Source organism: Plecotus auritus (genome assembly GCF_963455305.1).
Source record: "Plecotus auritus genome assembly, chromosome: 7".
Lineage (NCBI taxonomy): Eukaryota > Metazoa > Chordata > Mammalia > Chiroptera > Vespertilionidae > Plecotus > Plecotus auritus.
In genome coordinates, this window is record NC_137774.1 from 37224809 (window position 1) to 37251168 (window position 26360).

At 42.5% G+C, this 26360-nt stretch overlaps 3 protein-coding genes across 8 annotated transcripts in view; 1 reads left to right on the top strand and 2 right to left on the bottom strand.

Annotated features, from left to right (window-relative positions):
- SMG6 (SMG6 nonsense mediated mRNA decay factor) overlaps window positions 1–307 on the bottom strand; it is a 232056-nt gene extending 231749 nt beyond the window's left edge. The window contains exon 1 of the mRNA XM_080678773.1: window positions 1–307. Within this exon, the coding sequence (XP_080534899.1) occupies window positions 1–88 (88 nt within the window). The 5' untranslated portion in view covers window positions 89–307.
- Window positions 196–22916, top strand: SRR (serine racemase). Of its 6 annotated transcripts, XM_080678785.1 has the most exons (9): window positions 7649–7694; window positions 8099–8144; window positions 15209–15380; window positions 17676–17799; window positions 17983–18086; window positions 19959–20078; window positions 20211–20285; window positions 20766–20975; window positions 21278–22916. In XM_080678785.1, exons 3-9 carry the CDS (start codon window positions 15213–15215, stop codon window positions 21491–21493), a joined length of 1017 nt encoding a protein of 338 aa, XP_080534911.1. In that variant the 5' UTR covers window positions 7649–7694; window positions 8099–8144; window positions 15209–15212; the 3' UTR covers window positions 21494–22916. The 6 variants fall into 6 exon arrangements, with proteins under 6 accessions (XP_080534910.1, XP_080534914.1, XP_080534912.1 ...); XM_080678784.1 differs by lacking the exons at window positions 7649–7694; window positions 8099–8144 and adding an exon at window positions 196–389; XM_080678786.1 differs by lacking the exons at window positions 7649–7694; window positions 8099–8144 and adding an exon at window positions 336–394.
- TSR1 (TSR1 ribosome maturation factor) overlaps window positions 19878–26360 on the bottom strand; it is a 12622-nt gene continuing 6139 nt past the window's right edge. The window contains exons 9-15 of the mRNA XM_080678779.1: window positions 25828–25990; window positions 25379–25489; window positions 24528–24660; window positions 23149–23265; window positions 22336–22476; window positions 22160–22234; window positions 19878–22035 (exon numbers count right to left, since the gene is read on the bottom strand). Coding sequence (XP_080534905.1) covers window positions 21860–22035; window positions 22160–22234; window positions 22336–22476; window positions 23149–23265; window positions 24528–24660; window positions 25379–25489; window positions 25828–25990 — 916 coding nt within the window. The 3' untranslated portion in view covers window positions 19878–21859. The remainder of the gene's footprint in view (window positions 22036–22159; window positions 22235–22335; window positions 22477–23148; window positions 23266–24527; window positions 24661–25378; window positions 25490–25827; window positions 25991–26360) is intronic.

Below are 26360 nucleotides of genomic sequence, written 5' to 3' on the forward strand. Positions count from 1 at the left end.
CTCTGCTCCCGGCCTGCGGAGCCAGAGTGGCCAGGATCCCTCGCAGCTCCGACGCGGAGATCCGGACACGCTCCAGCCCTTCCGCCATCTTCGCCACTGCTGCAACAGCTGCAGCGACGCCGCCACCGCCGCGCGCAGCCAGGAAACCACGGCGGACGGGCGGCGCGCGCGCTCACCCACCTTCCACCTTTTTCCCCGCCCCCTCCCGTCCTCCTCCCCGAACGACGGTGGCCGCACTGGGAGGAAAAGCGCTAAACGGACGCTCCGCCACTGGAGAGGGAAAGAGACCGAACGCGAGCCTGGGCGTGGGAGGCGGGCGCCGCGCATGCGCAGAGGTGTGGTCGGGGAAGGTGCGCTGAGGCTGGAGTTGGAGGCGCGGCCCCTGTGAGGTGAGGTGAGGCCAGGCCAACAGGCGGGCGGTGGCGGCGATAGCTGCTTGTCGTTGCTGTGGTGGCCATCGAGGACACTGGTGCTGGTCTGGGGCTGGGGTTGACAAGAGACACCGCAGGATCCGGCCTCCTCCACTCATCTTAGGCCAGGGTCTCCCACCACAGGCCCGGACTAGTGCCCCAGGCCTCTATTTTGGAACCTTAAAAATCTTGTAAGAGTAATTATTATTTTTCCCGCTTTCTCCTCCACCTCCCGCCCCCCCCCCCCCAAAGATGAAGAAACTGAGTCCTAGGGAACCGTAGTTCCCGGGGTGACACAGTCGATAAGTACCAGAGTATCAAAGTCTTCTCTTTTATGGCAAAGTACATCCCCAAGCCAGCCTCCTGACTATTTATTTTAAAATTACAGTGTAGTTGGCTCTTGTTGAGAAAGGGGCTGTGTGGAAGTAAATCAGGAGGTATTTATACGTCGGTTTGGGAATTTCCGTATCATTGTGGATTCTTGGGAAAATTACTTAACTTCCCTGGATTTGAGGTTAATTGATTGTTTTACATCTTTAAAATTTAACTGGATCAGCCCTGGCCGGAGTGGCTCAGTTGGTTGGAGCGTCCTCTGGTGTACAGAAGGGACGTGGGTTTGATTGCCAGTCAGGCCACACACTCGGGATGAGGGTTCGATTTCCGGTCTGGGCACATATGGATGTTTCTCACATCCATGCTTCTCTCCCTCTCCCTTCCTCTCTCTCTAAAATCAATAATAATAATAATAATAATAATAATAAACTTTTAAAAAATAAAGTCAATAAAAATATACCCTCAGGTGAGGATTTAAAATTTTTTTAAATGTAACTAGATCAGAAAACTGGTACTTTTAACTTCTTGTTCAGTAGCACTTATTCAGAACTGTGTTGAAACTCCCTCCCCCACGGCTGCTTTCCTCCACCTGTTGCTCCTTCCCAATCCCAAACAGTCAAAGAATAGTTATGAATTATTCCTTAGCCTGAGCCTAAAAGATTTGAACATCTCTGACAGAATTCAGTTCCTATTATGTGACAGACACTTGCCACCAGAAGGTTAAGCAGAAGTAGAAAGTCAGTAAGATACAGAAAGAGATTTAAAGGTCCAAAAGTAGGAGTGTGAAATACTATTTGGGCCTAAAAAAGAAGGAAATCTTATCTTTTGCAACAGCATGGACGGACCTGGAGAGCATTGTGCTAAGTGAAATAAGTCAGAGAAAAACAAGTACCATGTGATTTCACTTGTATGTAGAATCTAATGAACACAATAAACTAACAAAATAGAAGCAGACTCAGATACAGAGAACAGACTGACAGCTGTCAGCGGGGAGGGAGACATGGGGGGCGGAATGAAAATGGTGAAAGAATTAAGCAGAAAAAAAACCACCCACAGACACAAAAAAACTCATAGACACAGACAACAGCATGGTGATTACCAAAGGGAAAAGGGGGAGGGGGGAGGTAGAAGAGAGTAAAGGAGGGATAAATGGTGAGGGAAAGAGACTTGACTTGGGGTGGTGAACACAATACAATATATAGATGATATATTATAGAATTGTACACCTGAAATATAATTTTATTAACCAGTATCACCCAATAAATTTAGTAAAATAAGTAAATAAAGTAGGGGAGTGATTTCAATGGTTAGAGCAAGTGACAGTCTTTAAAACATGAAATAGGAAGAAATAAACTAATTCATTTTCACATTGAAATTGTAGAGAACATTGCATCAGATTTGTTTGTTTTTTCAGTCTTCCATGACTGACACTTTTTGTAAGTAAGATTTTTGGTGTGTTTTTTGTTTGTTAATTCTTACCCGAGGATTTTTTTCCATTGATTTTTAGAGAGAGTGGAAGGGAGGAAGGATGAAAGAGAGAGAAACATCCATATGACTCACATCAAGTGGTTGCCTCCCACACATGGGGATCAAACCTGCAACCCAGGTACATGCCCTAGACTGGGAATCGAACCCATGACCCTCAGTGAACTACAGGTAAAATATGCCAAAAGTTAAACCAGCTTGAGAAAATTTATCAGAACTCAGAGGGAAATATAATAGATAAAAATTATTAGAGGTAAGGACAGAAGATATAGAGAATAGATCCATAAAACTAATAATCAAATATGAGCTCCAGATGGTGATAACAGAACTGACTGAGAAACAATAACCAAAGAAATAATAAAAGAAAATTTACTAAGTTGATGGAAAAATTTGAATTTAAGATTTAAATTTAACCCTCAGATTTATTTTTTTTTAATATATTTTATTGATTTTTTACAGAGAGGAAGAGAGAGGGATAGAAAGTTAGAAACATCGATGAGAGACATCGATCAGCTGCCTCCTGCACGCCCTCTACTGGGGATGTGCCCGTAACCCAGGTACATGCCCTTGACTGGAATGGAACCTGGGACCCTTCAGTCCGCAGGCCGATGCTCTATCCACTGAACCAAACCGGTTAGGGCAGATTTATTTTTTTTATTTTTTATTTTATTTTATTTTTTTAATTTTTTTTATTAAGGTATTATATGTGTACATATCTTACCATTGCCCCCCCCCACCCCACTCCCATACATGCCCTCACCCCCCAATGTTTTGCATCCGTTGGTTACTCTTATATGCATGCATATAAGTCCTTCGATTGATCTCTTATTTCCCCCACCTCTCCCTAACCTTCCCACTGTAATTTGACAGTCTGTTTGATGCTTTACTGCCTCTGTATCTATCTTTTTGTTCATCAGTTTATAATGTTTTTTATTATCCACAAATGAGTGAGATCATGTGGTATTTTTCTTTCATTGACTGGCTTATTTCACTTAGCATAATCTTCTCCAATTCCATCCAGGTTGCTACAAATGGTAAGAATTCCTTCTTTTTTATGGCAGCATAGTATTCCATTGTGTAGATGTACCATAGTTTTCTGATCCAGTCACCTGCTGACGGGCACCTAGGCTGTTTCCAAATCTTAGCTATTGTAATTTGTGCTGGTATGAACATAGGGGTGCATATATCCTTTCTGATTGGTGTTTCTAGTTTCTTAGGATATATTCCTAGGAGTGGGATTACTGGGTCAAATGGGAGTTCCATTTTCAGTTTTTTGAGGTAACCCTCAGATTTAAAGGGCTAATGAAGTACCAGGTAAAAATAAGTGAAAAGACAACAGTATTTAGATATATCAAATGAAAGCTTCTGAACTTAAAGAGTTGAAATATTTGTTGACATAGAATAGTTTTCAAGATGTTATGTAAGTTTTAAAAAAACAAAACATGCTAATTGAAGAATAATACAGGGGTGGGCAAATGTAGGTTTATAGTTGAGAGCACCTGAAACATAGAGTTTATTCTTGTCTTGTTATTTATTAACTAGTGGCCCGGTGCATGAATTCGTGCACCATTGGGGACCCTTGGCCTGGCCTGCTGGATCAGGCCGAAACCAGCTCTCCAACATACCCCGAGGGGTCCCGCATTGCAAGAGGGTGCAGGCCAGGCTGAGGGACCCCACCGGTGCACGATCGGGGCCAGGGAGAGAAGTGGGAGGTTGGCCAGCCAGGAAGGGACCACAGGAAGGCTCCAGGGCATGTCTGGCCCATCTCGCTCAGTCTCAATCAGCTGGACCCCAGCAGCAAGCTAACCTACCAGTCGGGGCGTCTGCCCTCTGGTGGTCAATGCATGTCATAGCAAGTGGTTGAGCGGCCTTAGCATATCATTAGCATATTACGCTTTAATTGGTTGAACAGATGACCAGACACATAGCATATTAGGCTTTTATTATATAGGATTATTGTATTTTCCATACGAACAATTGTAACTATACTTTTGTCCACACTTGTATATTGAGTAAGGTTCTCTAAATGCAGCAAAACCATTTATTGCATATGTAAATATCTATATAAATACATCAAAAAGGTGTGGAAGAATACATACCAAACTTTTGAAGTGGTCATCTTTGTGGAAGAGAGTGGATTTAATGGTCGAGACTGAAGGACCTACATCTTTTTATAATGCTTTAAATTATTACAGTAAAGATTTGGTCACATATTATCCTATACTACTGGCCAGGTGCACAAAATTAGTGCACGGGGGTGGGGGGAAGGGTGTCCCTCAGCCCGGCCTACACCCTCTCCAATCTGGGACCCCTCAGGGGATAACCGGCAGTCGGACATCCCTCTCACAATCCAGAACTGCTGGCTCCTAACCGCTCGCCTGCCTGCCTGATTGCCCCTAACTGCTTCTGCCTGCCAGCCTGATTGTCCCTAACTGCTCCCTTGCTGGCTTGATTGCCTCTAACCACCTCTGCCTCTGCCCCACATCCAGGACCCAGGATTCCCTCCTCCAGCCGACCACAGGCACCCGGGATCCGGGCTTCCCTCCCTCTGGTCAGCCATAGGCATCCAGGCCGGCTGCAGCTGCAGGGGATGGTGGGCAGGTGGCTTCACCTAGTCTGCAGCCGCAAGTGCTGGTGCCCAGGACCGTGGGGTGGGTGGCTTCTCCGTCTCTCAGGCCACAGCCAGCAGCAGGTACTGGTGCCTGGGACTGCGGGGTGGGCAGCTTCTCCATCTACCAGGCTGTAGCCAGCCGCAGGTGCTGGCGCCTGGACTGCAGGTGGGCGGTTTCTCTGTCTTCCCTGGGATGCAGTGTGGGTGACTTCTCTGGCTGGCTGTGGCCTGGGATCATGGGGCAGGCGGCTTCTTCGTCTCCTGGGCCGCACCCAGCCTCAGGCACTGGGGCCCGGTTTCTCGTCTCCCCCAGGACGGGGGGCAGGCAGAGGTGAGGCTTCTGTTGCTGTCTGCGGCCTGGGATCACAGAGCAGGCGGCTTCTTCATCTCCCGGGCTGCAGCCAGCCTCAGACGCTGTGGCCCAGTTTCTCCATCCACGTCCAGATGGATGTGAGGCTTCTGCTGCTGTCTGCGGCCTGGGATCATGGGGCACATGGCTTCTTTGTCTCCTGGGCTGCAGCCAGCCTCAGGCGCTGGGGCCCGGTTTCTCCATCTCCCCCAGGACATGGGGCAGGAGGACACGGGGCAGGTGGCTTCTGCGGCTGGCTACAGCCTGGGATCACAGGGCAGGCGGCTTCTTCGTTTCCCGGGCTGCAGCCAGCCTCAGGCGCTGGCGCCCAACTTCTCCGACTCCCACAGACCCTGAGTGGCTGGGGGGCAGGGCTGCCACCATCTTTTCAGGTTAATTTGCATACTCACTCTGATTGGCTGTTGGGCATAGCAGAGTGATGGTAATTTGCATGTTTCTCTTTTATTAGTGTAGATAATAAAAGGCTAATATGCAAATCGACCGAACGGCAGAATGACCAGTCGCTATGATGCACACTGACCACCAGGTGCAGACGCTCAGCACAGGAGCTGCCCCCTGGTGCTCAGTGCGCTCCTACAGGGGGAGCGCCACTCACCCAGAAGCCAGGTTCATGGCTGGCAAGTGCAGCAGCGGTGGCGGGAGCCTCTTCCACCTCCATGGCAGCACTAAGGATGTCCGACTGACGTCCCCTGAGGGCTCCCGTACTGCTAGAGGGTGCAGGCCAGGCTGAGGGATACCCCCCCCGAGTGCATGAATTTTGTGCACCGGGCCTCTAGTGTGAGTAATAAAACAACAAAGCAAATTTGGATAGTGGGGGAGAGAGAAATTCAGTTCTAAAAACAAAAATTGTACAGGTCATCATTGCTGAGCACAGAGTAGTAAAATGAGTAATGAATAACCACAGACTTTAAACTTCTAATCACTTGGACATTTTTAAAAAACATCAATTTTCAATAACTCATGGATCAAAAAAATAAAACTAACATCATGGATTCTTTAAAAATTATGATTTCTGTAGATGGAGAAGGGTATAGGGCAGCCTTGGGCAAACTACGGCCCGCGGGCCGGATCCGGCTGTTCTATCCGGTTCTCTTGCTCTCCACTCTGCTCCTTTACTTTGAATTTATATTAGTTCACACAAACACTCCATCCATGCTTTTGTTCCGGCCCTCCGGTCCAGTTTAAGAACCCATTGTGGCCCTCAAAAAGTTTGCCCACCCCTGGTATAGGGGCAATAAGTAGTAATGGACAGAGACCTGACTTGGGGTGGTAAACATATACTACCATGCACAGATGATGTGCTGTAGAATTGTGCACCTGAAACCTGTATAATTTTGTTAACAAGTGTCACCCCAGTAAATTCAATAAAATAGAAAAAAAGTTAATGAAAATAGTGCAACCAAAACCTATGGTATATTATTAAAGCAATACTCAGGGAAATTTGTAACCTGTGCTTTTATTATTTTTTTTTAAAGAATAGAAATTAAAAGGAAAATAGAAGAATAAAGATAAAATCAGAAATTAATAAGGGAAAAAGAACAGTACTTGATAAAAAAATTGAAGATCTCATTCTCTAGAAATAATTAGACATTAAAATGGACACATTTCTGGGAAAAAAAAAAAAAAAGAAACCTAAAGAACATCCTCTCAGATGTCTCATAAGTAATTCAAACTTAGCTCATCAAATCACTGATTTTTCTCTAAAATACTTGTTTCTTCATCAGTCTTATATGTTAATAAATTATACCACCATCTAAATCAAAACCCTGGAGTTATCCTTGTCTCCCTCACTCCCCACATTCAAACCAGTATCAGGATATATCTCTTCTATCTCTGTAGTGGACATCTATGGAATTCACCACCTCAACATTCTCCTCTCTTCTCTTGAAAACTCCCTCACTCTCAGAAGTACGTTCTCTTTGTCCTTTTGTTTCTCTTTCCTTTTTTTCTTCTTACTCCCTTCATTTGCTCCTATTTTTCCCACAGGTACAGAAATTTAAGGCAATCATACTATTTGGTTATTACCATCAAGGCCTTTCTTATCTTTTCCCTATTCCAATTACTACTCATGTTCCTACCCTCCCCACTTAAGTCATTGCTCTAATATGTTTGAAATATGTCCTTAGATATATCTATGTCTTTTAATAATATATAGTGTCTTATGTATGTATATGTTTTAAATGTACATAATTGACATTGTGTTATAGAAATCATTCTGTTTCTTTTTCATGTTTCTGTAAATACTTCTGATGCATAATATTGTCTTAAATGCCCTCACACCCTTGGCCACTGGTCCTGGGCCAAGATGGGCCAATCAGAGTCCTTACCCAGAATTTTTTTTAACTAAAACTGAGAAAGAAAATTCCTGTCCTGTGTGGAAGCCATAAAATGTAAAACACAGGAGCTGTCACCAACCACGCATCCTGCCATGTGAAACTGGTCTGCGACAAAAAAGAATGAAGCTAACATGCAGAAAGCAGCAGAGGTGAGAAACAGAGAGTCCTAGAAAATCTCAAATCCCTGGTTTTAATTGTTCCTGAAGGTCCATATCCCTACCTGTCCCATATTTTAACTCTTTGATTCCATGAGCCAGTAAATCTCATCATCTCCATCTTATGTCCAGTTCAAATTGGGGTTCTATTACTTGCAGCCTAACTATTTATAACTAACTAATTATAATCTTCAAAATGTAACTATTTTTCTGTGTTTTTTTTTTACATTGTGGTAAAATACACATAACATAAAATATATCATCATAGCCATTTTTAAATGTACAGTCCAGTAGTGTTAAGTACATTCACATTGTTGTACAATCAATCTCCAGAATTATTTTTGTTTTGCAAAATTGAAACTAGACTCATTAAACAGCTTCTCTTCCCTTTCCTCCAGCCTCCGGCAACCACCATTCTACTTTCTATGAATTTATCTGCTCTAGGTACCTCACATAAGTGTAATAATAAGTATTTGTCTTTTTGTCTGGCTTATTTCACTTAGCATAATATCCCCAAGATTCATTCATATTGTAACATGAATAGTAATCCATTCCATTGGCATAGATCAGATTTTGTTTATTTGTCTGTCAGTAGATACTTGGATTGCTTCTGCTTTTGGCTATTGTGAATAATGCTGCTATAAATAATAGTAATAATAATAATAATAATGCTATGAACAGGTATACAAATATGTATTTGAAACTCTCTTTCAGTTCTTTTGGGTATATATCCAGAAGTGGAATTGCTAGATCATATGGTGATTCTATGTTTAATTTTTTGACATACTACCATACTGTTTTCCATAGTAGCTAAACCAATTTACATTTCCACCAACAGTGTACAAGGGCTCCAGTTTCTACACATCCCTGCCAACACTTGTTTGTGTGGGTGTGTATTTAATAATTGTCATTCTAGCCTTAGCTGGTTTGGCTCAGTGGATAGGGCGTCGACCTGCAGACTGAAGGGTCCCAGGTTCAATTTCTGTCAAGGGCACATGCCCGGGTTGCGGCTGGATCCCCAGTAGGGGGTGTGCAGGAGGCAGCCCAATGGTTCTCTCTCATCATTGATGTTTCTATCTCTCTTTCCCTCCCTTTCTCTCTGAAATCAATAAAAAAAAGTATTAAAAAATAATATTTGTCATTCTAATATATGTAAGATGGTATCTCCTTGTAATTTTGATTTGCATTTCCCTAATGATTAGTAATGTTGAGCATCTTTTCATGTGCTTGTTACAAGTCCATTTGTATATCTTTTTTGGAAACATGTATACTCAAATTCTTCACCCATTTTTTTTTTAATATATTTTATTGATATTTTACAGAGAGGAAGGGAGAGCGATAGAGAGCCAGAAACATCGATGAGAGAGAAACATCGATCAGCTGCCTCCTGCACACCCCCCACTGGGGATGTGCCCGCAACCAAGGTACATGCCCCTGACCGGAATCGAACCCGGGACCCTTCAGTCCGCAGGCCGACGCTCTATCCACTGAGCCAAACCGGTTTCGGCCACCCATTTTTTTTTTTTTTTTAAATATATTCTATTGATTTTTTACAGAGAGGAAGGGAGAGGGATGGACAGCTAGAAACATCGATGAGAGAAACATCCATCAGCTGCCTCCTGCACACCCCCCACTGGGGACGTGCCTGCAACCAAGGTACGTGCCTGCAACCAAGGTACATGCCCCTGACCGGAATCGAACCCGGGACCCTTCAGTCCGCAGGCCGACGCTCCATCCACCGAGCCACACCGGTTTCGGCCGGCCACCCATTTTTTTTTAATCAGGTTTGGTTTTCCAAAATGTGATTTTTTTAAAAAAATAATCAAGTGATTATTTTTTTTCTGCCTCCACTTTCACCATCCAAGTCCCTATTGTCTTTCATGTGGAAAACTTTAATACTATTTAACTGAATCCCAATTCCACTCTTTTCTCTTTTTTTAATTGACCATAATGTAGTGCTTTTCTGAAAATATTAATTCTAGCATGTCACTTACCAGTTCAAAATTTTCCAATGGCATTTCATTGCTCTTAAGTAACATATCCATGAATCATGGTCCCTAATGATCTAGACCCTGCCAACTTCACTCTCATCTCTTACACTATTCTTTGATCACTATTTTCACAATCATTGGCCTCCTTTTAGTTCCTAGAATAGGACACCTCCTTCCCTCCTTAAAGTCTTCACACATGTTATTTCCTCTACTTGAAACACTTTTTTCCCTGCTCTGTCCATTCATCTTACTACCATACTGTTTTCAGTATGGTAGTAAGATGAACTTAAAATTTCACTTCTCCATAGAGAACCTTACCTGATATAAATAGGCCCAACATTATAGTATCCTATCATAACACACTTCCCTAATATCACCTATTACTAAATGTAAATAAATATCTATCTTGGGATTATTTATTGCGCATCTCTCCACAAGATTGTAAGTTTTATGAGAGGAGAGACAAGTCTATTTTTCTAACACGACATCTCCAGAACAAACAGTATCCGACACATAGAAGGTGCTCAATATTTCATAACTGAATGAATAAATGAATGAATACCACAGATATGAAGAATACCTAGATATGTTAATATGTACAACTTCATACTAATTTTGTATGACTTTGCAAATAATACGTTACTGAAATTAATTCAGGAGGAGTTGGGAAATCTACATTAAAAGAATAATTATGCCCTAACCAGTTTGGCTCAGTGGATAAGAGCGTTGGCCTACAGACTCAAGGGTCCCAGGTTCGATTCTGGTCAAGGGCATGTACCTTGGTTGCGGGCACATACCCAGTAGGGAGTGTGCAGGAGGCAGCTGATCGATGTTTCTCTCTCATTGATGTTTCTAACTCTCTATCCCTCTCCCTTTCTCTCTGTAAAAAATTAATAAAATATATTATAAAAAAAAGAATAATTATGAAGTCACTGAGAAAGTTACCAGAGGGATATTTGTAAGGTAAAGACAAATTATCTTTATTTGCATATAGCGTGATTATTTGGAGAATGAACTAGAAAACTGTTAGCTCTAACAAAATACTCTAGTCCTAACCGGTTTGGGTCAGTGGATAGAGCATTGGCCTGTGGTCTGAAGGGTCCCGGCTCGATTCCAATCAAGGGCACATGCCCAGGTTTCGGGCTTAATCTCCAATTATAGGGCATGCAGGAGGCAGCCAATCAATGATTCTCTCTCATCGTTAATGTTTCTATCTCTCTCCCTCTCCCTTCCTCTCTGAAATCAATAAAATAAAAAAATATATTTTTAAAAAAGATACTCTAGTAAAGTGTCCTATTACGTTTTCATATACATTATCAGTAAGTAATTTAAAAATCTAAGGAAATATCTTATCTCAAAAAAATGTATTCTACTTAGGCATAAATTTAATCATATCTGGATAGGACACAAATAAACTATAAAAATGTTACTGAGAAATCTAAAATGAAAACACTTTACTAAATTGAAAGACACAGATGTTTATGGATAGGAAGACTCTATTCTTAAATGTCATATGCCCCCAATTCATTGTTCATTTGACAGTGGTATTTCTGACAAGCTTGATAAAGGATTTCTAAAGTCTCTTTGAAAGAACTATTTGTGAGAAAAGCTAATAAATTTTAGAAAGAGTAATAAGGGAAGAACATAATATAATGAACAACTGGAAAATGAATTGACAGTCTCATAAATGGAACAAAATATGAAGTCCAGAAAAGCCCTAAGCACTAATAGAAATTTAATTTTGATAAACATTTCAGAAGAAAAAGATGATTCAGTCAGTAAATTGGTGTGTTAAAGACTCATGAAAGAATAAGTGGCCAATAAATATACAGAAAAAATGTTCAATCACTTTAAAAAAAAGTAAATTCAAACTACTAGATATTTCATTAAATGAACAGATAAAATGATATATCAAAGGTGAAGAAAAATGGACATTCCTTAGAAAATACTGTGAGAGTATAAAATGGTATAATCTACAACTCTTTTGGAGATGAATTTGGCAAGGGATATCAAATGTCTTAGAAGTGTACATGCCTTTTGATGCAAATACCAGTTGGTGGAATCTACTCAAAGCATATATGGAGATATACAAAGATCTTGTAACAAGGCTATTATTTATTACATCATTATTTATTACTAGAGGCCCAGTGCACAAAATTTGTGCACAGGTGCCATCCCTAGGCCTGGCCGGCGATCAAAGCGCGAGCGTCTGGCAATGGAAGGGCAGGTCCCAGCTGACCTCTGGGCCCTGGGCAGCACCTGGGCCCCCAGGCCCCCGCGCACCCCCTCCGCCTGAGTCACAGCGCCCGAGTCCCCACGTGGAGATGCAGTGAGCACAGCCTGATGCTGCAGGCCAGGGCGCAGCATGGACCTCTGGGCCGCCCAGTGGCGCTGCACAGAAGCCGGGCAGGCAGCATGCTCTCTCCTGGCTTGCCTTGCAGACCACTCCTGCTCAAACCCATGAGCCTGACCGGCCCCTGCAGCCCCAGGGCTGCAGCCCGGCTCACCTGGAAGAAGAGGCTGTGCAAGTGTGGGGCGGGCTTCTTGCTGGTGCCTGGCACCTGAGTGCGGGGCTTTTCCAGCGCGAGCCTGGCATCCTGGGGAAGGGTAGCTGGGGGAGTGAGAGCGAGCTGGGCGGACACCCTGCATTCTCACCGCACCTCTGTCCCCAGGTAGCCAGTGAGAGGTCGCAGCCCGCCACCCCCCCACCCCCGCCCGGGTGCTGTGGGAGATTGGTCGCTGCCACCCACCCCCAGTTCCCTGTCCCAACCCCCCACCCAGCTCCCTCAGCGCCAGGGAGCCAGGCAGCAGGACAATCGGGGGGGGGGGGGGAGGTGGGCAGCGCGGAGATCAGGCCCTGCTCACCCCAGCCTTGGCCTGGTGTCGCCCACTCACCTGCTCCACCATCCCGCCACAGTCACATTCTCATCAGGGCCCATTGGGGCCAGCAGCACCTCCACTGCTGCCCACTGCCAGTGCCACGTCGCCGACGCCCACCATGTTTCATGACACCCCCTGGTGGTCAGCACACATCATAGCAAGTGGTCAAACTCCTGGTCGAGGGGACAATTTGCATATTAGGCTTTTATTATATAGGATAGCCCCCCCAATCTAAATGTTCAACAATAGAGTTATGTAAAACTATGGTATTTTTGTAAAAAGGAGTACTATTAAGCCATTTTATTTTTTAAATATATTTTATTGACTTTTTACAGAGAGGAAGGGAGAGGAATAGAGAGAAATATCGATGAGAGAGAAACATCGATCAGCTGCCTCCTGCACACTCCCCACTGGGTATGTGCCCACAAGCAAGGTACATGCCCTTGACTGGAATCGAACCTTGGACCCTTGTGTCCGCAGGCTGACGCTCTATCCACTGAGCCAAACCAGTTAGGGCTATTAAGCCATTTTAAAAGTTGCGTAAATGGACCTATTGATAAACAAAGATTCACATATTATTCATAATATTGTTTGAAAAAAAGCAAGTTACCAAACCTGTTGAAGTTTTGTCTGTATATATATGTGAGCCTAGAGAGATAAGCACCAGGCCTTAGATAGCATTTGTCTTTGGGGAGGAAGCAGAATAAATCTGTTTTTCTATTGAACATACATTGCTTTTGTTTGTTAATAAGGAAAAATAAAGAAAACTTTAAATGCTATAATGAAAGTAGTGAAAATTTGAAGCATAATATAATTATTGAAAATTATAATTATGAAAACTTTGAAGATACTGAGCCAAATGTAGAAGTAAACAAAATGTTATCTTTGCCCTGATTTTAACTGTCATATAATGTATGTATATTGAAGAAAAGGAAACAGAAAATTAGCATAATTTATTAAGATAGTAAGATTGTGGGCAATTTTTCTCATTGTTAAATAATTTTTAAAAATAAAAATTTATAGCAGAATTTGAATGTAGCTCACTACAATGATGAAAATGTAGAAACCAGTCAAGAGATGGATGGTATGGGTAAGGGGTGAACTTTAAGCCTTCCATAATCATCAGTTACTTCCTATAAAGCTTCATCAGAAAAAAAAACACTTATACTAAGAAAGTCAGCTTCAAGATAAATTCCCTTCTATACAAAGATTCTGGAGCCCTGGTAATGGAGACAGTTCCCCCATTAACACTACAGGCCCAGGCCTATTTTACTGTAATGCATTTTCTTATTTATTTTATTTTTTTTTTTTGGTTAATCCTTACCTGAGGATATTTCTTCCATTGCCTTTACAGAGAGAGTGGGAAGGAGGGAGGGGGAAGAGAGCGAGGGAGAGGATAGAGAGAGAAAGAGAGAAACATCAGTGTGAGAGAGACACATCAATTGGTTGCCTTCCGCACACAAGCCCCTGAACAGGGACAGGAGTGAACCTGCAAGCCAGGTCTGTACCCTTGACCTGGAATCCAACCCCCAACCCTTCAGTGTGTAGGCCGGCTCTCTAAACACTTAGCAACACTAGCCAGGGCTTTTCATTTATTTATTTTTAATCCTCACCCAAGGATATGTTTTTTATTGATTTTAGAGAGGAAGGGAATGAGAGAGAAACATCAATGTGATGTTGCATTTCCTGACCAGGGATTGAACCCATAACCTAGGTATGTGCCGACAGGGAATTGAACCTGCACCCTTTTTTTTTTTTTTTTTTTTTTTGGTGTACAGAACATTCCAACCTAGCCACACCAGATGGGCTCTTTTTATTTTTTAAATATATATATTTTAGAGCAGCTTAAGGTTCATAGCAAAATTGATCCCAAGGCAGGTTTTCCGTAAAACCCCTGCACCCCCCATAAGCATAGCCTCCCCATTATCAACATCCCTCACAAGAAAGGTATCCTATATAATAGAAGTGTAATATGCAAATCAGCGGAACAACCGGTCAGTGGGGGGTGGGGCTGGTGAGCAGGTGTTGCCAGGCCAGCCAAGGTGCATGCCAGTGGGCAGAGGGAGGGGATAGCAATGGGGTGGGGGGAGCGATGGTGGCTGGCACCATCCCGATTGCCCACCTGGTCACCTCCCACAGAGGTGGTAGCAGAGGCGGGGCAATTCAGGGCAGGGCCACCCAGCACCTTGCCCAGATAGGCCTGCTGGGGTTGCCTCCTACAGAGGGAGGCCACCAGTGGCCGTGGCGCAATTGGGGGCAGGTCCAGCCGCTCGCCGCCCACGCCATCCCGATCGGCCCGCCTGTCACGTCACATAGAGGGAGGACAGACTGCGGCTTAGGCCCGCTCCCCCCTGGGAGCGGTCCTAAAGTGTCAGTTGGACATCCCCTAAGGGCTCCCAGACTGCAAGAGGGTGCAGGCCATGAGGGACACCTCCTCCCGTGCATGAATTTTCGTGCACCCGGCCTCTAGTATTGGTTACAATTGAACCTACATTAACTCTTTACCACCCAAAGTCCATAGTTTACATTGTAGTTCATTCTTATATAATCAATGGGTCTTTTTTTTTGCATTTTGAAAATCTTTTCATTGAACATGTTGACTTTTGCTTTTACCCCTTTTTTATTCCTGGATTTCAGAACAATGTGTGCTCAGTACTGCATCTCCTTTGCTGATGTTGAAAAAGCTCATATCAACATTCGAGATTTTATCCACCTCACACCAGTGCTAACAAGCTCCATTTTGAATCAAGTAACAGGGCGCAATCTTTACTTCAAATGTGAACTCTTCCAGAAAACTGGATCTTTTAAGGTAACAATCCCTTTTGATAGTGTGGCATGTATCTTTTCAATTCCTTTCACATATTAAATTTATTTGATCCTCCTGACTACTCAGTGAAGTAGGTAGAATTAATATCTTCTTATAGCTGAAGAAAGGGTTGTAGTTTTCCTTTGATCAAGTACTAGTTACTTAGCATCAGGTGTTGACAAGCCACTTTTTTACTGTCCAAACTAGGATATAAGAGGAAACTTCTAATGATTAAGTGGAGACAATAGACATCACCCTGAACTGTTGCAAGGCAAAATGGGCGAGTGGGATCACTGTATATACAAGTTGAAGCATTCACTTTGTGTCAGCTTGCTATTGATACCTTATTATGAATATAAAAGGTCTAAACCTAGCTCAAGCCTCCTTTTTTTTTTTTTTTTGTTAATCCTCACCCGAGGATATCTTTCCATTGATTTTTAGAGAGAGTGGAAAGGAGAGGGAGAGACAGAGAGCAACATCGTTGTGAGAGACACATTGATTGGTTGCCTCCTGCACGTGCCCTGACCAGGGCTGGGGATCAAGCCTGCAACTGAGGTACATGCCCTCAACTGGCATCAAACTGGGACCCTTCAGTCTGCATGCCGATGCTCTATCCACTGAGCCAAACCAGCGAGGGCCTCATAAAATCTTTTTCTACAAAGTATGTCAGTGCCTTTCCTATGCAAAAAGATAGACTTGCCCTGACTGGTTTGGCTCAGTGGATAGAGCGTCGGCCTGCGGACTGAAAGGTCCCAGGTTCAATTCCGGTCAAGGGCATGTACCTTGGTTGCGGGCACATCCCCAGTAGGAGGTGTGCAGGAGGCAGCTGATTGATGTTTCTCTCTCATCGATGTTTCTAACTCTCTATCCCTCTCTCTTCCTCTCTGTAAAAAATCAATAAAATATATTTTTTAAAAAAAGATAAGACTTATGTGTTGATTCATTACCATACTTTTCTGACCATTAGTTGAGCTTTAAGATCCTTAAGGTAAAAATCTGAAAGCTGCATTTAGTGCAGTACCTGACAAGTGTCAGTACCTGTTAAGTGATAGCTTTAAGATTTCAAGAATCTACCTTTTCTCCCACCATTAACTGAGAGCTTTTATACTAAAACATAAAAAATTCTCACCCTAGCCGGTTAGGCTCAGTGGATAGAGTGTCAGCCCATGGACTGAAGGGTCCCAGGTTTGATTCCGGTCAAGGGCACATGCCCAGGTTGCGGGCTCACTCGATCCTTAGTAGGGGTTGTGCAGAAGGCAGCCTATCAATGATTCTCTTTCATCATTGATGTTTCTATCTCTCTCCTTCTCCCTTCCTGTGAAATAAATACAAATATATATTTTTTAAAAATTATTTTTCCCTTTGCTTCTGCCAAGGCCTTGCCCTATGTCCAACTTGAAGGAGAAGGCAGGCTGGTCAACAAATAGGTCAATGAGAAGTGTCTTAAAAGAGATATATACAAAGTGCCATGAAAGAGAGAATGAAGTTACTAATTTTGCCTTGGAGATCAAGGAAGTTGAACCAGATGAGATTGATCCAAATTTTATAAGATGAGTACTTTTATGCAGATCAGGGAGTGGGGGGAAAGAACTACAGGTAGAGATATGGCATGCTCAGAGGTACAGGGGTGTGAGCTACCTGGTAGGAGGGAAACTAGAAACAATTTAGGATGACTACAATGATACAGGCAGATTTGTATTTGAAAGGCTGTAACTTATAATTTGTACTTTTTTTTTTTTTACTAAAAAAGGCATTCAACCCTAGCTGGTTTTGCTCAGTGAATAAGAGTCAGCCTGCAGACTGAAGTGTTCTGGGTTCGATTCCGGTCAAAGGCACGTACCTCAGTTGCAGGCTCTTCCCAGCCTGTGCCCCAGTTTGGGGCTCATGCAGGAGGCAATCAATCAGTGTTTTTCTCTCACATCAATGTTTTTGTCTTTCCCTCTTTCTTCCACTCTCTCTAAAAATCAATGGGAAAATATCAAGTGAGAATTAAAAAAAATAAAAAGGGAAGTCAAAGAAAAAAATATTTGTCTTTAAAAGATCACTTTCATAATCTAGTGGAAATATTAGATGAGAATGATCCTTGAAGCAAGATCACTTGAGGTTTGATAACACACAAGTTGAAAAATGAGGCCTCTCTAAGGTACTGGCAAAGAAGACACACGGAGATATTGAGGAGGTAGAATAGATAAGATTTAATGATGGACTGGATGTGCAGTATTTGGAAGAGGAAATCTAGTAAAGCTCCTTGGTGTGTGTTTTAAGAAACTAATCAAATACAAATTCACTCTTTTCAAGGTTCGTGGTGCCCTTAATGCAATCAGAGGTCTGATTCCTACCACTTCTGAAAAGCCCAAAGCTGTTGTTACTTACAGCAGTGGAAATCATGGTCAGGCTCTCGCCTATGCTGCCAAATTGGAAGGTACTTATTGATTTCTCCAGGTACTGGGTAGGATTGTTAAGAGTGAAAAAGTATCCTTACTTTCAGTGAAGTAGGTGATAGCTGTGGGAATTTCTCTAAGTCCCTATCTGGTTACAAGCAACTGAACAGAAATTTCTACCCTAAACTTGCCCGATTTGTACTAACTGTGTTTCTCCATCTCAGGAATTCCTGCTTATATTGTGGTACCACAAACAGCTCCCAACTGTAAAAAACTGGCAATACAAGCCTATGGAGCCTCTATAGTCTACAGTGAACAGAGCGATGAGGTGAGGAAGGGAGCAATGTTCAGAAACATCTTACCAGTTTTCACTGTCAAATGAAATTTCTCTTCCTACATTATTGGGTATTTCTTCTCAGGCTCCTTCCCCCCCCCCCCCACCCTTTTTTAATTTTATTGATTTTTTACAGAGAGGAAGAGAGAGGGATAGAGAGCCAGAAACATTGATGAGAGAGAAACATCAATCAGCTGCCTCCTAGCAGACCCCCACTGGGGATGTGCCACAACCAAAGTACATGCCCTTGACCGGAATCAAACCTGGGACTCTTTAGTCCGCAGGCCAATGCTCCATCCACTGAGCGAAACCAGTCAGGGCCCTTCTTTTCTTTTTTAAAGATTTTATTTTTTAGAGGAAGGGAAAGGGAGAGAAACATTGATGTGAGCAAAACATTGGTCAGCTGCCTCCTGCATGCCCCCCCAGGGGTTGAGCCTGACCTGAAATTGAACCAGCAACCTTCTGGTGCACAGGACGGTGGTGCCCAACCAACTAAGCCACACAGGCCAGGGCTCCTGTTTCCATTTTATATATGCCTAACCTTTTATTTATCTACACTCATATTAGTTTCATAGTTTGAAGTATCACCCATCTATATGCCAACTCCATCCCTGAACTTTGCCCTTAACCCAGATTTGTATATCCAACAGCTACTCAGTACTCCTACTTGGATGTCTTAATAGGCATCTCAAACTTGCTGTCTAAAACCAAATGATCTCATTCCCCCCTATATTGCTCTTCTTCCAGTCTTTCTCATCTCAGTAAACAGCAAACTAGTTGCTAAAAACAAATGTTGAAGTCATCTTGATAACTTTTGCACTCCACATCCAAATCTTAGGTCCAACTTTCAAAATATTTCCATAATTCACCTACTTCTAACAGCCTCTATCATTACTACTCTGATTCAAACCAACATCAGTTCTCAGGTTGATTCAGCAGCCACCTAACTGGTGTCTCTGCTTCCACCCTTGTCCCACTAGTCCAGTGGTCGGCAAACTGCAGCTCGCGAGCCGCGGTTTGCCACTCTGTTGACTAATGAGTTTGCTGACCACTGACCTAGACTCTCCATTCCAATAATTACAGGCTGTTGTTGTTCCTTGTGATTAAGCCCCTATCCCAGTGGTTGGTAAACTCATTAGTCAACAGAGCTGCAGTTTGCCGACCACTGCACTAGTCTGTTTTCAGAGCAACCAGCTATCCACTTAGTAAGTTAGAACTTGTCTCTTGTCGGCTCAAATTCCTCCTGTGTTTTCCTATTTCATACACAGTGGGAACCAGTTCTTCCAAGTATCTAAGGCCTAGATGGACTGGCCCATTCCTATCATTCTGACCTCATTACCCACTGTTATTCTCCCCCAAACACTCCACGCCAACCACACTTAGCAGTTTCTCAGAAAGGCCAAGACTTTGCAGTCTTTGCACTTGGAATTACTTTCCCTGGAATATTCTGGGTTCACATCTATTAAAATACCACTTTATCAGCAGCCCTTTGTAAGTACCCTGTATAAATTTTCTCCATAGCATGTAGACATACTATAGTCACTTATATTCCACTCCTCCCCAACATACTCCTATATAATAAAGAGCTAATATTCTAATTAGACCAGACGGTGGAACAACCAGTGGGTGGGGCTGCAAGGCAGCCTGGGCTGTGATGGGCCGAGCCCCTTGCACAAATTTTCTGCATGGGGCCTCTAGTTAGAACATTACTCCCTGGAGCACAAGGACTGTTTTGTTTAGTTATATTCCCAGTGCCCAGAGTCTCAAAAAAGTAGATGGCCAATAACGTGTTAAATGCTTTAATCTAATTTGTTGAAAACACTATTAAATACAAATCAAGTATGCTAAAATAATGTACTCTTTCAGTCCAGAGAAAATGTTACCAAAAGAATTATAGAAGAAACAGAAGGCATCATGGTACATCCCAATCAAGAACCTGCAGTGATGGCTGGGCAAGGGACAATTGCCATGGAAGTACTGAACCAGGTAAAAGCCTAGTCAATTCTTGCTGAACTACTGGTAAATCTGATGTTTGACTATAGAATCAACTATTTAATATGTACATTTAAAACTGGTCTTTAATAGACCTATTTATACTTTATATTCTTTTCACTAAAGGTTCCTTTGGTAGATGCACTGGTGGTACCTGTAGGAGGAGGAGGAATGATTGCTGGAATAGCAATTACAGTTAAGGTGAGAAAACAACTTCTGGAAGAATCCCCACTTTAGGCATTGAGGATTTTATTTCACATCATAGTACATTGTGGTACTTGCTCAACATTCCCCTAAATTGCTGTTCCCATCATTTCTTAGCACATGAGATGAAAGGCCCTTCTCTACCTCACCACCCTTTCCTTAATTTATGACTTTACAGCACAAAAGCAATTAGTGAGTGGCACCCTATCACAGTGCTTTCCCTGAATTCCATCTCACCAACCTACTATCCAAGTCAGGGGCTACTGTTTTCTCAAGTTACCAATAGAACCAGATGTGATCTAGGCAATTGAAGGCCAGTATTAGGCATACAATTCAAAGTGCTTTAAGGTCATATTTTCATTACACCTATCAGAGAAGGCTCTTACTTGGTCAGAAATGTGTTACTTGTACTACCTATGTTACTGCAGGCATGCAGGCAGTACCTAGTGGTAAGGCGTCTACTATTTCTCTTCCCAGACTTTGAGACCTACTGTGAAGGTATATGCTGCTGAACCCTTGAATGCAGATGACTGCTACAAGTCCAAACTGAAAGGGGAACTGACCCCCAATCCCTGTCCTCCAGAAACCATAGCAGATGGTGTGAAATCCAGCATTGGCTTAAACACCTGGCCTGTTATAAGGGACCTTGTGGATGATGTCTTCACTGTCACAGAGGATGAAATTAAGGTGAGGCTCCAACAGGAAAGAAAACAAAAGAACGGAACAACTTTTTAAGCAAAAGATACTTCTCTTGCAGGTAGCAACTCATCCACTGGGGATTTGACTTGGTGACTCATGACGTGGGAGGGTACCCTAGATATTGGGACAACCCTCATTTAAGAAGCAGTTAGAATGAAAAAAAAAAAAAAAAAAAGACTAGCTCTTCATTGGCAAGCATATGTATATATCATTTATCTTTTAAGTGTAAAGGCCCACCAATTAGGCTTTCCTTCCCGTTTCACTAATTCTTACTCCCTCTCTACCAACAGTATGCAACCCAGCTGGTATGGGAGAGGATGAAACTGCTTATTGAACCTACAGCTGCTGTTGGAGTGGCTGCTGTTCTGTCTCAGCATTTTCAAACAATTTCCCCAGAAGTAAAGAACATTTGTATTGTGCTCAGTGGTGGAAATGTAGATTTAACTTCCATAACTTGGATGAAGCAGGCTGAAAGGCCAGCTCCTTATCAATCCGTTTCTTTTTAATTTATGCATAAGGAAGAAATGTGATTCAGTGTCTCTAGACACTTGGAAATTTTGTTTCCTAGTCAATGTTAACTTCCCACATCTTACCTACTTAAACAGCTTTCAACATCCTAATGGAAGGTAGTTACCTAATGGAGGGTAGTTATTATCAATAAGATTTAAGGGTTTTCTTTGCATAAAGTAGCAATAGAAAAAACATCCATACTTAACTGAGACAACTTGTCAAGGCCAAGAAAAATCTTTTGCAAAAAAAGACAGCAGGCTTGTAGGCTAAAATAGATAACAAACTTTGCCCAATCACAACCTGTAGGTTCCCATCCCTAGGGTGCTAACTAGTAGCAAGGAGACAGAATCCTATTGTATCTATTACTTCATGTCCATTTCTGGCACTGTTGAAATCTCACTTTTTACCCAAGGTACTGGTTCTGGTACATAGGGATCATAAGTCCATTTGGGGAAAACTCGTTTATAGAGGTTCATCAGTACTGTGTCCTGAGATTTTAGCTTCCCATCAAAACTGCACTTCATATGGCCATGAGTACCTAGAAAGGAAACACAGCAAGGTGGTGAAATTAAAATAAAATTTTAGCACTGGTTTCTACCCTAATAGCCACTTAGTAGCACTGGAGATATCTAGCTAAGGTTCCAAACACCACATTCTCTTACCTAAAGGCTCCTTAATATGTCCCCTGCGGCCCCACTTTGTTCTCAGTTCCACCGGTTTAAACCACAGCACATCCTCTTAGAATGAAACACACAGAAGACCAAGATATATTTACCTGCAAAATGTACACCCAACCTTCACCCCATAAAGGCAATCAGATCCCACCCTTCACACTTACCTCTGTTGAAGAACATGTAACGTACTACTGCCATCTTAGTAAAAATTTTGAAAGGATGACCACTCAGAACAACTCTCTTGATGACCATCCTGTCTGGATCCACTGACAAGAGATGGCCTGTAGCAATGAGGCTGTGCATTCCTAAGGGGCAAAAGCAGAGCAGCAAGAGTCTTTAGGTCAAAGCATTTATTGCTCCAGTCCATTTAAAGACCTATGCAAGATATTCTTAGAGAAACCTTAAAATAGGGATGTACTATGCTATCTTCCTAGATCCATGGCAAAGATCACTAAGTGATATTCCTGCTGAGCCTGTCCCCAGAACCTATCCTAAATGTAGCACTTTGAGCAGCTTCTACCAATTAGCTCCAGTTTGCAAGCAAGATCACACCCCATGGCCCGGCTGGTGTGGCTCAGTGGTTGATCATCAATCCATGAACCAAGAGGTCACTAGTTTGATAGCCATTGAGGGCACATGCTGGGGTTGCAGGCTTGATCCTCAGTATGGGGCATGCAAGAGGCAGCCGATCAATGATGTTTCTCTCTCATCAACGTGTCTATCACTCTCCCTTCCTCTCTCTCTCAAAAAAAAAAAAAAAATCACTAAAAACGTATTTTTTAAAAAAAAAGAAGAAAGAAAGGATCAAACCCCATTTGTCACCCCTGCCTTAGACCCACTGTAAGGCTGAGACTGGGATATTCTGAAAACTATCATCCCCTTCTCTATACCATTTGGCTCCCAAATCTAAATACAGAAAACCATGTTGAGTCTATTAGAGACCTGTAGGTCTGTTTACCTCTGTGAACTCAACTTACCATTGCTGTTCTGTTTGAAAAGCAGCACAGATGCAGGAGGAAAAGTGATTGGGGCATATACTGTCACCACCAGGGCCACGTCAGCAGTTAAGAATCTCTGAAATTTATGTTTATCCGCTGCCATAATAAAGGTTAAAAAAACAAAAAGCATTTTGAGGAACCACACACAGGTAATCCACAGGCCTGTGAAAAGCTGTATCACTGCAACTCTTACACCCAAGGCAACTTGTGTTTCTTTACCCCACTAGTTCTCAAAATATTTTTTGCCTCAATACACATCAAAGATACAACCCAACCCTATCACAGTGATTTTTCAGAGGCAGAATTTGAGCCTAGACTACATTTGGAGTTTGAAAAAGTTCTCCAGTGGTTCTAATACATATTACCCCTACCTACCTCATTCGGGAATCAGTACTTTATAGAGAATATGTCCACTAAATCAACAGCTCTTAGTCTTGGGTGAGAATTGGCAAACATTTTCTATAAAGGGCCAGATAGTAAATATTTTAGGCTTCATGACCATAGAGTCTATTCTAATTTACTCAACTGTCACTGTAGTACAAAAATAGCCAAGACAATATATTTTTTTAAAAAGCAAAACTGTATTCCAACAAAACTTTATAAACAGTAGGACTTGGCCCAAGGGCCGTGTTTTACAGACCTCTGATCTTGGGGACTATCTGGAACTTCTGTTTTTACCTTCAATGAAACCCTCCTTTTTAAATACTGAAGTATAGGGAAGTAAAATATTTTAAAGAAAAGTTAATTCCTCATTTAGACAGCATTGGTGGTGAGAACAGAAATTATCCAGAGCTCCCATTAATACTGCCTTCATCATCTTCCTCAGGCCATTGCCAAGCTGAGTATGTGTAAGTCACGTTCAAAAGCCCCCAAGTTAGTACAAAACTTCCCACTCCTAATTTGTAGCACAATAATTTTTGCCACACAAGTGTCACCACTCTCCAAACTTTCATCTAGTCTCAACATCTCAGAAGCCACACATCTCTTGCTTAATCGATCTGGGGATGACCCACTAGCCTTCACCAATACTGCCAATGGCATATCAGATGCCAAGGGTTCCACACTTTGATACACCATTTTTATAAAGCCACCTACTCTGACTCAAAATCTACCCTGGAACAAACACTCATGGCAGAGAAACCTCAGCACTACACAGAGGTAGCATCACTGGGATGCTTCAGACAGGTTCAGACATTTTAAAAAAACACATCATTGGCTTCTAAACCAGAGTACTAAAAATGCCTCTAACCCAGAGACCTAGAATTTGAAACTGTGTGCTCTGTACCACCTCACCTAAAGTTACAGTCTCCCAAGAGACAATAGGATAGACAAGAACCCAGAGGTTCCCCACTGCTTACCTGCAGTGTGCTGAGAAAATAAAGGTGAGGCTCTAAAGCGCCTGAACCCACAGTGGAAGATCAGCTCCTCTTTGGCTTTCACAGGTTCAGTGTTGCCAGGATGCCGGCTTACCACCATATTCAGTACTGACATCTAGTGACCAAGTAAGAAAAACAGAACTTCTTATCTAGAACAGCTTAACCTGAAAGAAGGCAAACCAAACTAACAGGTTCAGATTCACTCTAAGAACTGACTGCTAATTTATGGTGTGGTACAGATGTGACACAGATTCACCTTTTACCTTCACACCAACTGGCATTTAAACCAAACACAGGCTGGTTTTCAGAGCTTTCAAGTACCCATCTATACTAGTTGACATTCCAGTGTCTAACATGCAAGAGCTCAACATCTGCCACATGCTCAATGACTTCAAGCCACTCACTCACCACACACCTCAAAATCACACTCATGCAAGCCCCCTTCCTTCCTCAACACTTACACTGACCAAAGGCCAGAGCTCTCACATACATTCCAACCTCCATGACTACTGCCTCCAAGAGGAAAAATCTACACCTTGGCATAAACCCTCTTTATTTTTAAGGCTGCCAACACTTGGTTAAAATCTGATCTAACAAATATACTTATCTCAGAGAAGTCTCAGAACCACACAGGTTTCATCATTAAGATGCTTCAGACAGGTTCAGACATGTTGGGTTAAACCATCATTGACTTCTCTATCACCCCAGTCTAATCCTAAAGGCATATTTTTTGCATCCCAATGAGCAAAATGTCAGCCATAAATAAAATATTAGACTGTCAGATAAAACTGGTCAGGAAGTTTCATAACTCCCATTTCCCATAAGACACTAACCTTCTGTTCATGAGGCAATAAAGAAAATGCAGCCAACGGTGCTCCGTGCTTGAAGTACTCAACCACAGAGACAGGTACTTCAGAGACATGAAGTGTGACGTACCAGCCAACCTGCCAGATAAAGCAGAAAACAGCCACACAATTAGCCTGAAGGCCTCAATAATGATGAAACATTTCTCCAAATATGTTAAAAAGTCTCATAAGGCCAACCCCTGCCCTTCAAAATTGCCTTTCACAGATGCCACAACTATCCAGATTAAACTTTCCCAGTTAACATATCTGATACCTCCATTCTCCCAATATCACTCTTATCAGTGACTCAGTGGCTCCTCTAATTCAGCTATGGGCAGCACAAAACGAAATAAGGTACTCTTGCCAAGAGGAGTAAAGGAAGGGGCACCTTGGCAAACATAAGCAAATTGTAGGGGTGAATAAAGGAAGGCAGATACCTCAGCTCCTTCAACGTCTTTTTCCTTGATTTCTTTAAAGATGCGTTTCCTGGTATTGGTAAAGTTCTGAAACTGAAAGATCCGAGCATAATCTTGAGGAAGGTTTTCCTTAGGATCCCATGGAGATGTCCGGAAGCTCTTGAGGCCTCTGTATTTCTGAAATCTAGAATATAGGAGATTTTAAATAAATTAATAGTCTAATTTATATGGTGCTACCCTTTCACTTAAGTCAATAATATGGCCAAGGCTCTAACTTAAAGAACTCTTATCACTATTTCTTCAAAATAACCTAATAGCCCAATTCAAGACCACACTCCAAAACAGTTAACAAGTATTTCAGAACCAAACCCAAGTTTCTTACTGACAAAGGACAAAGTATTTATAGTGGTTCCCTGGTGCCTATCAGGGAGTGGCTCCTTAACCTGAGGAACACGGTCCTTGATAAAAGCCTAACTTCTCTAATATCCAACAAACTCCCTAAGTTTTCAGACTAATCCCCATGCTTTTATTCTTGTGGTTCTACCTAAACTCCC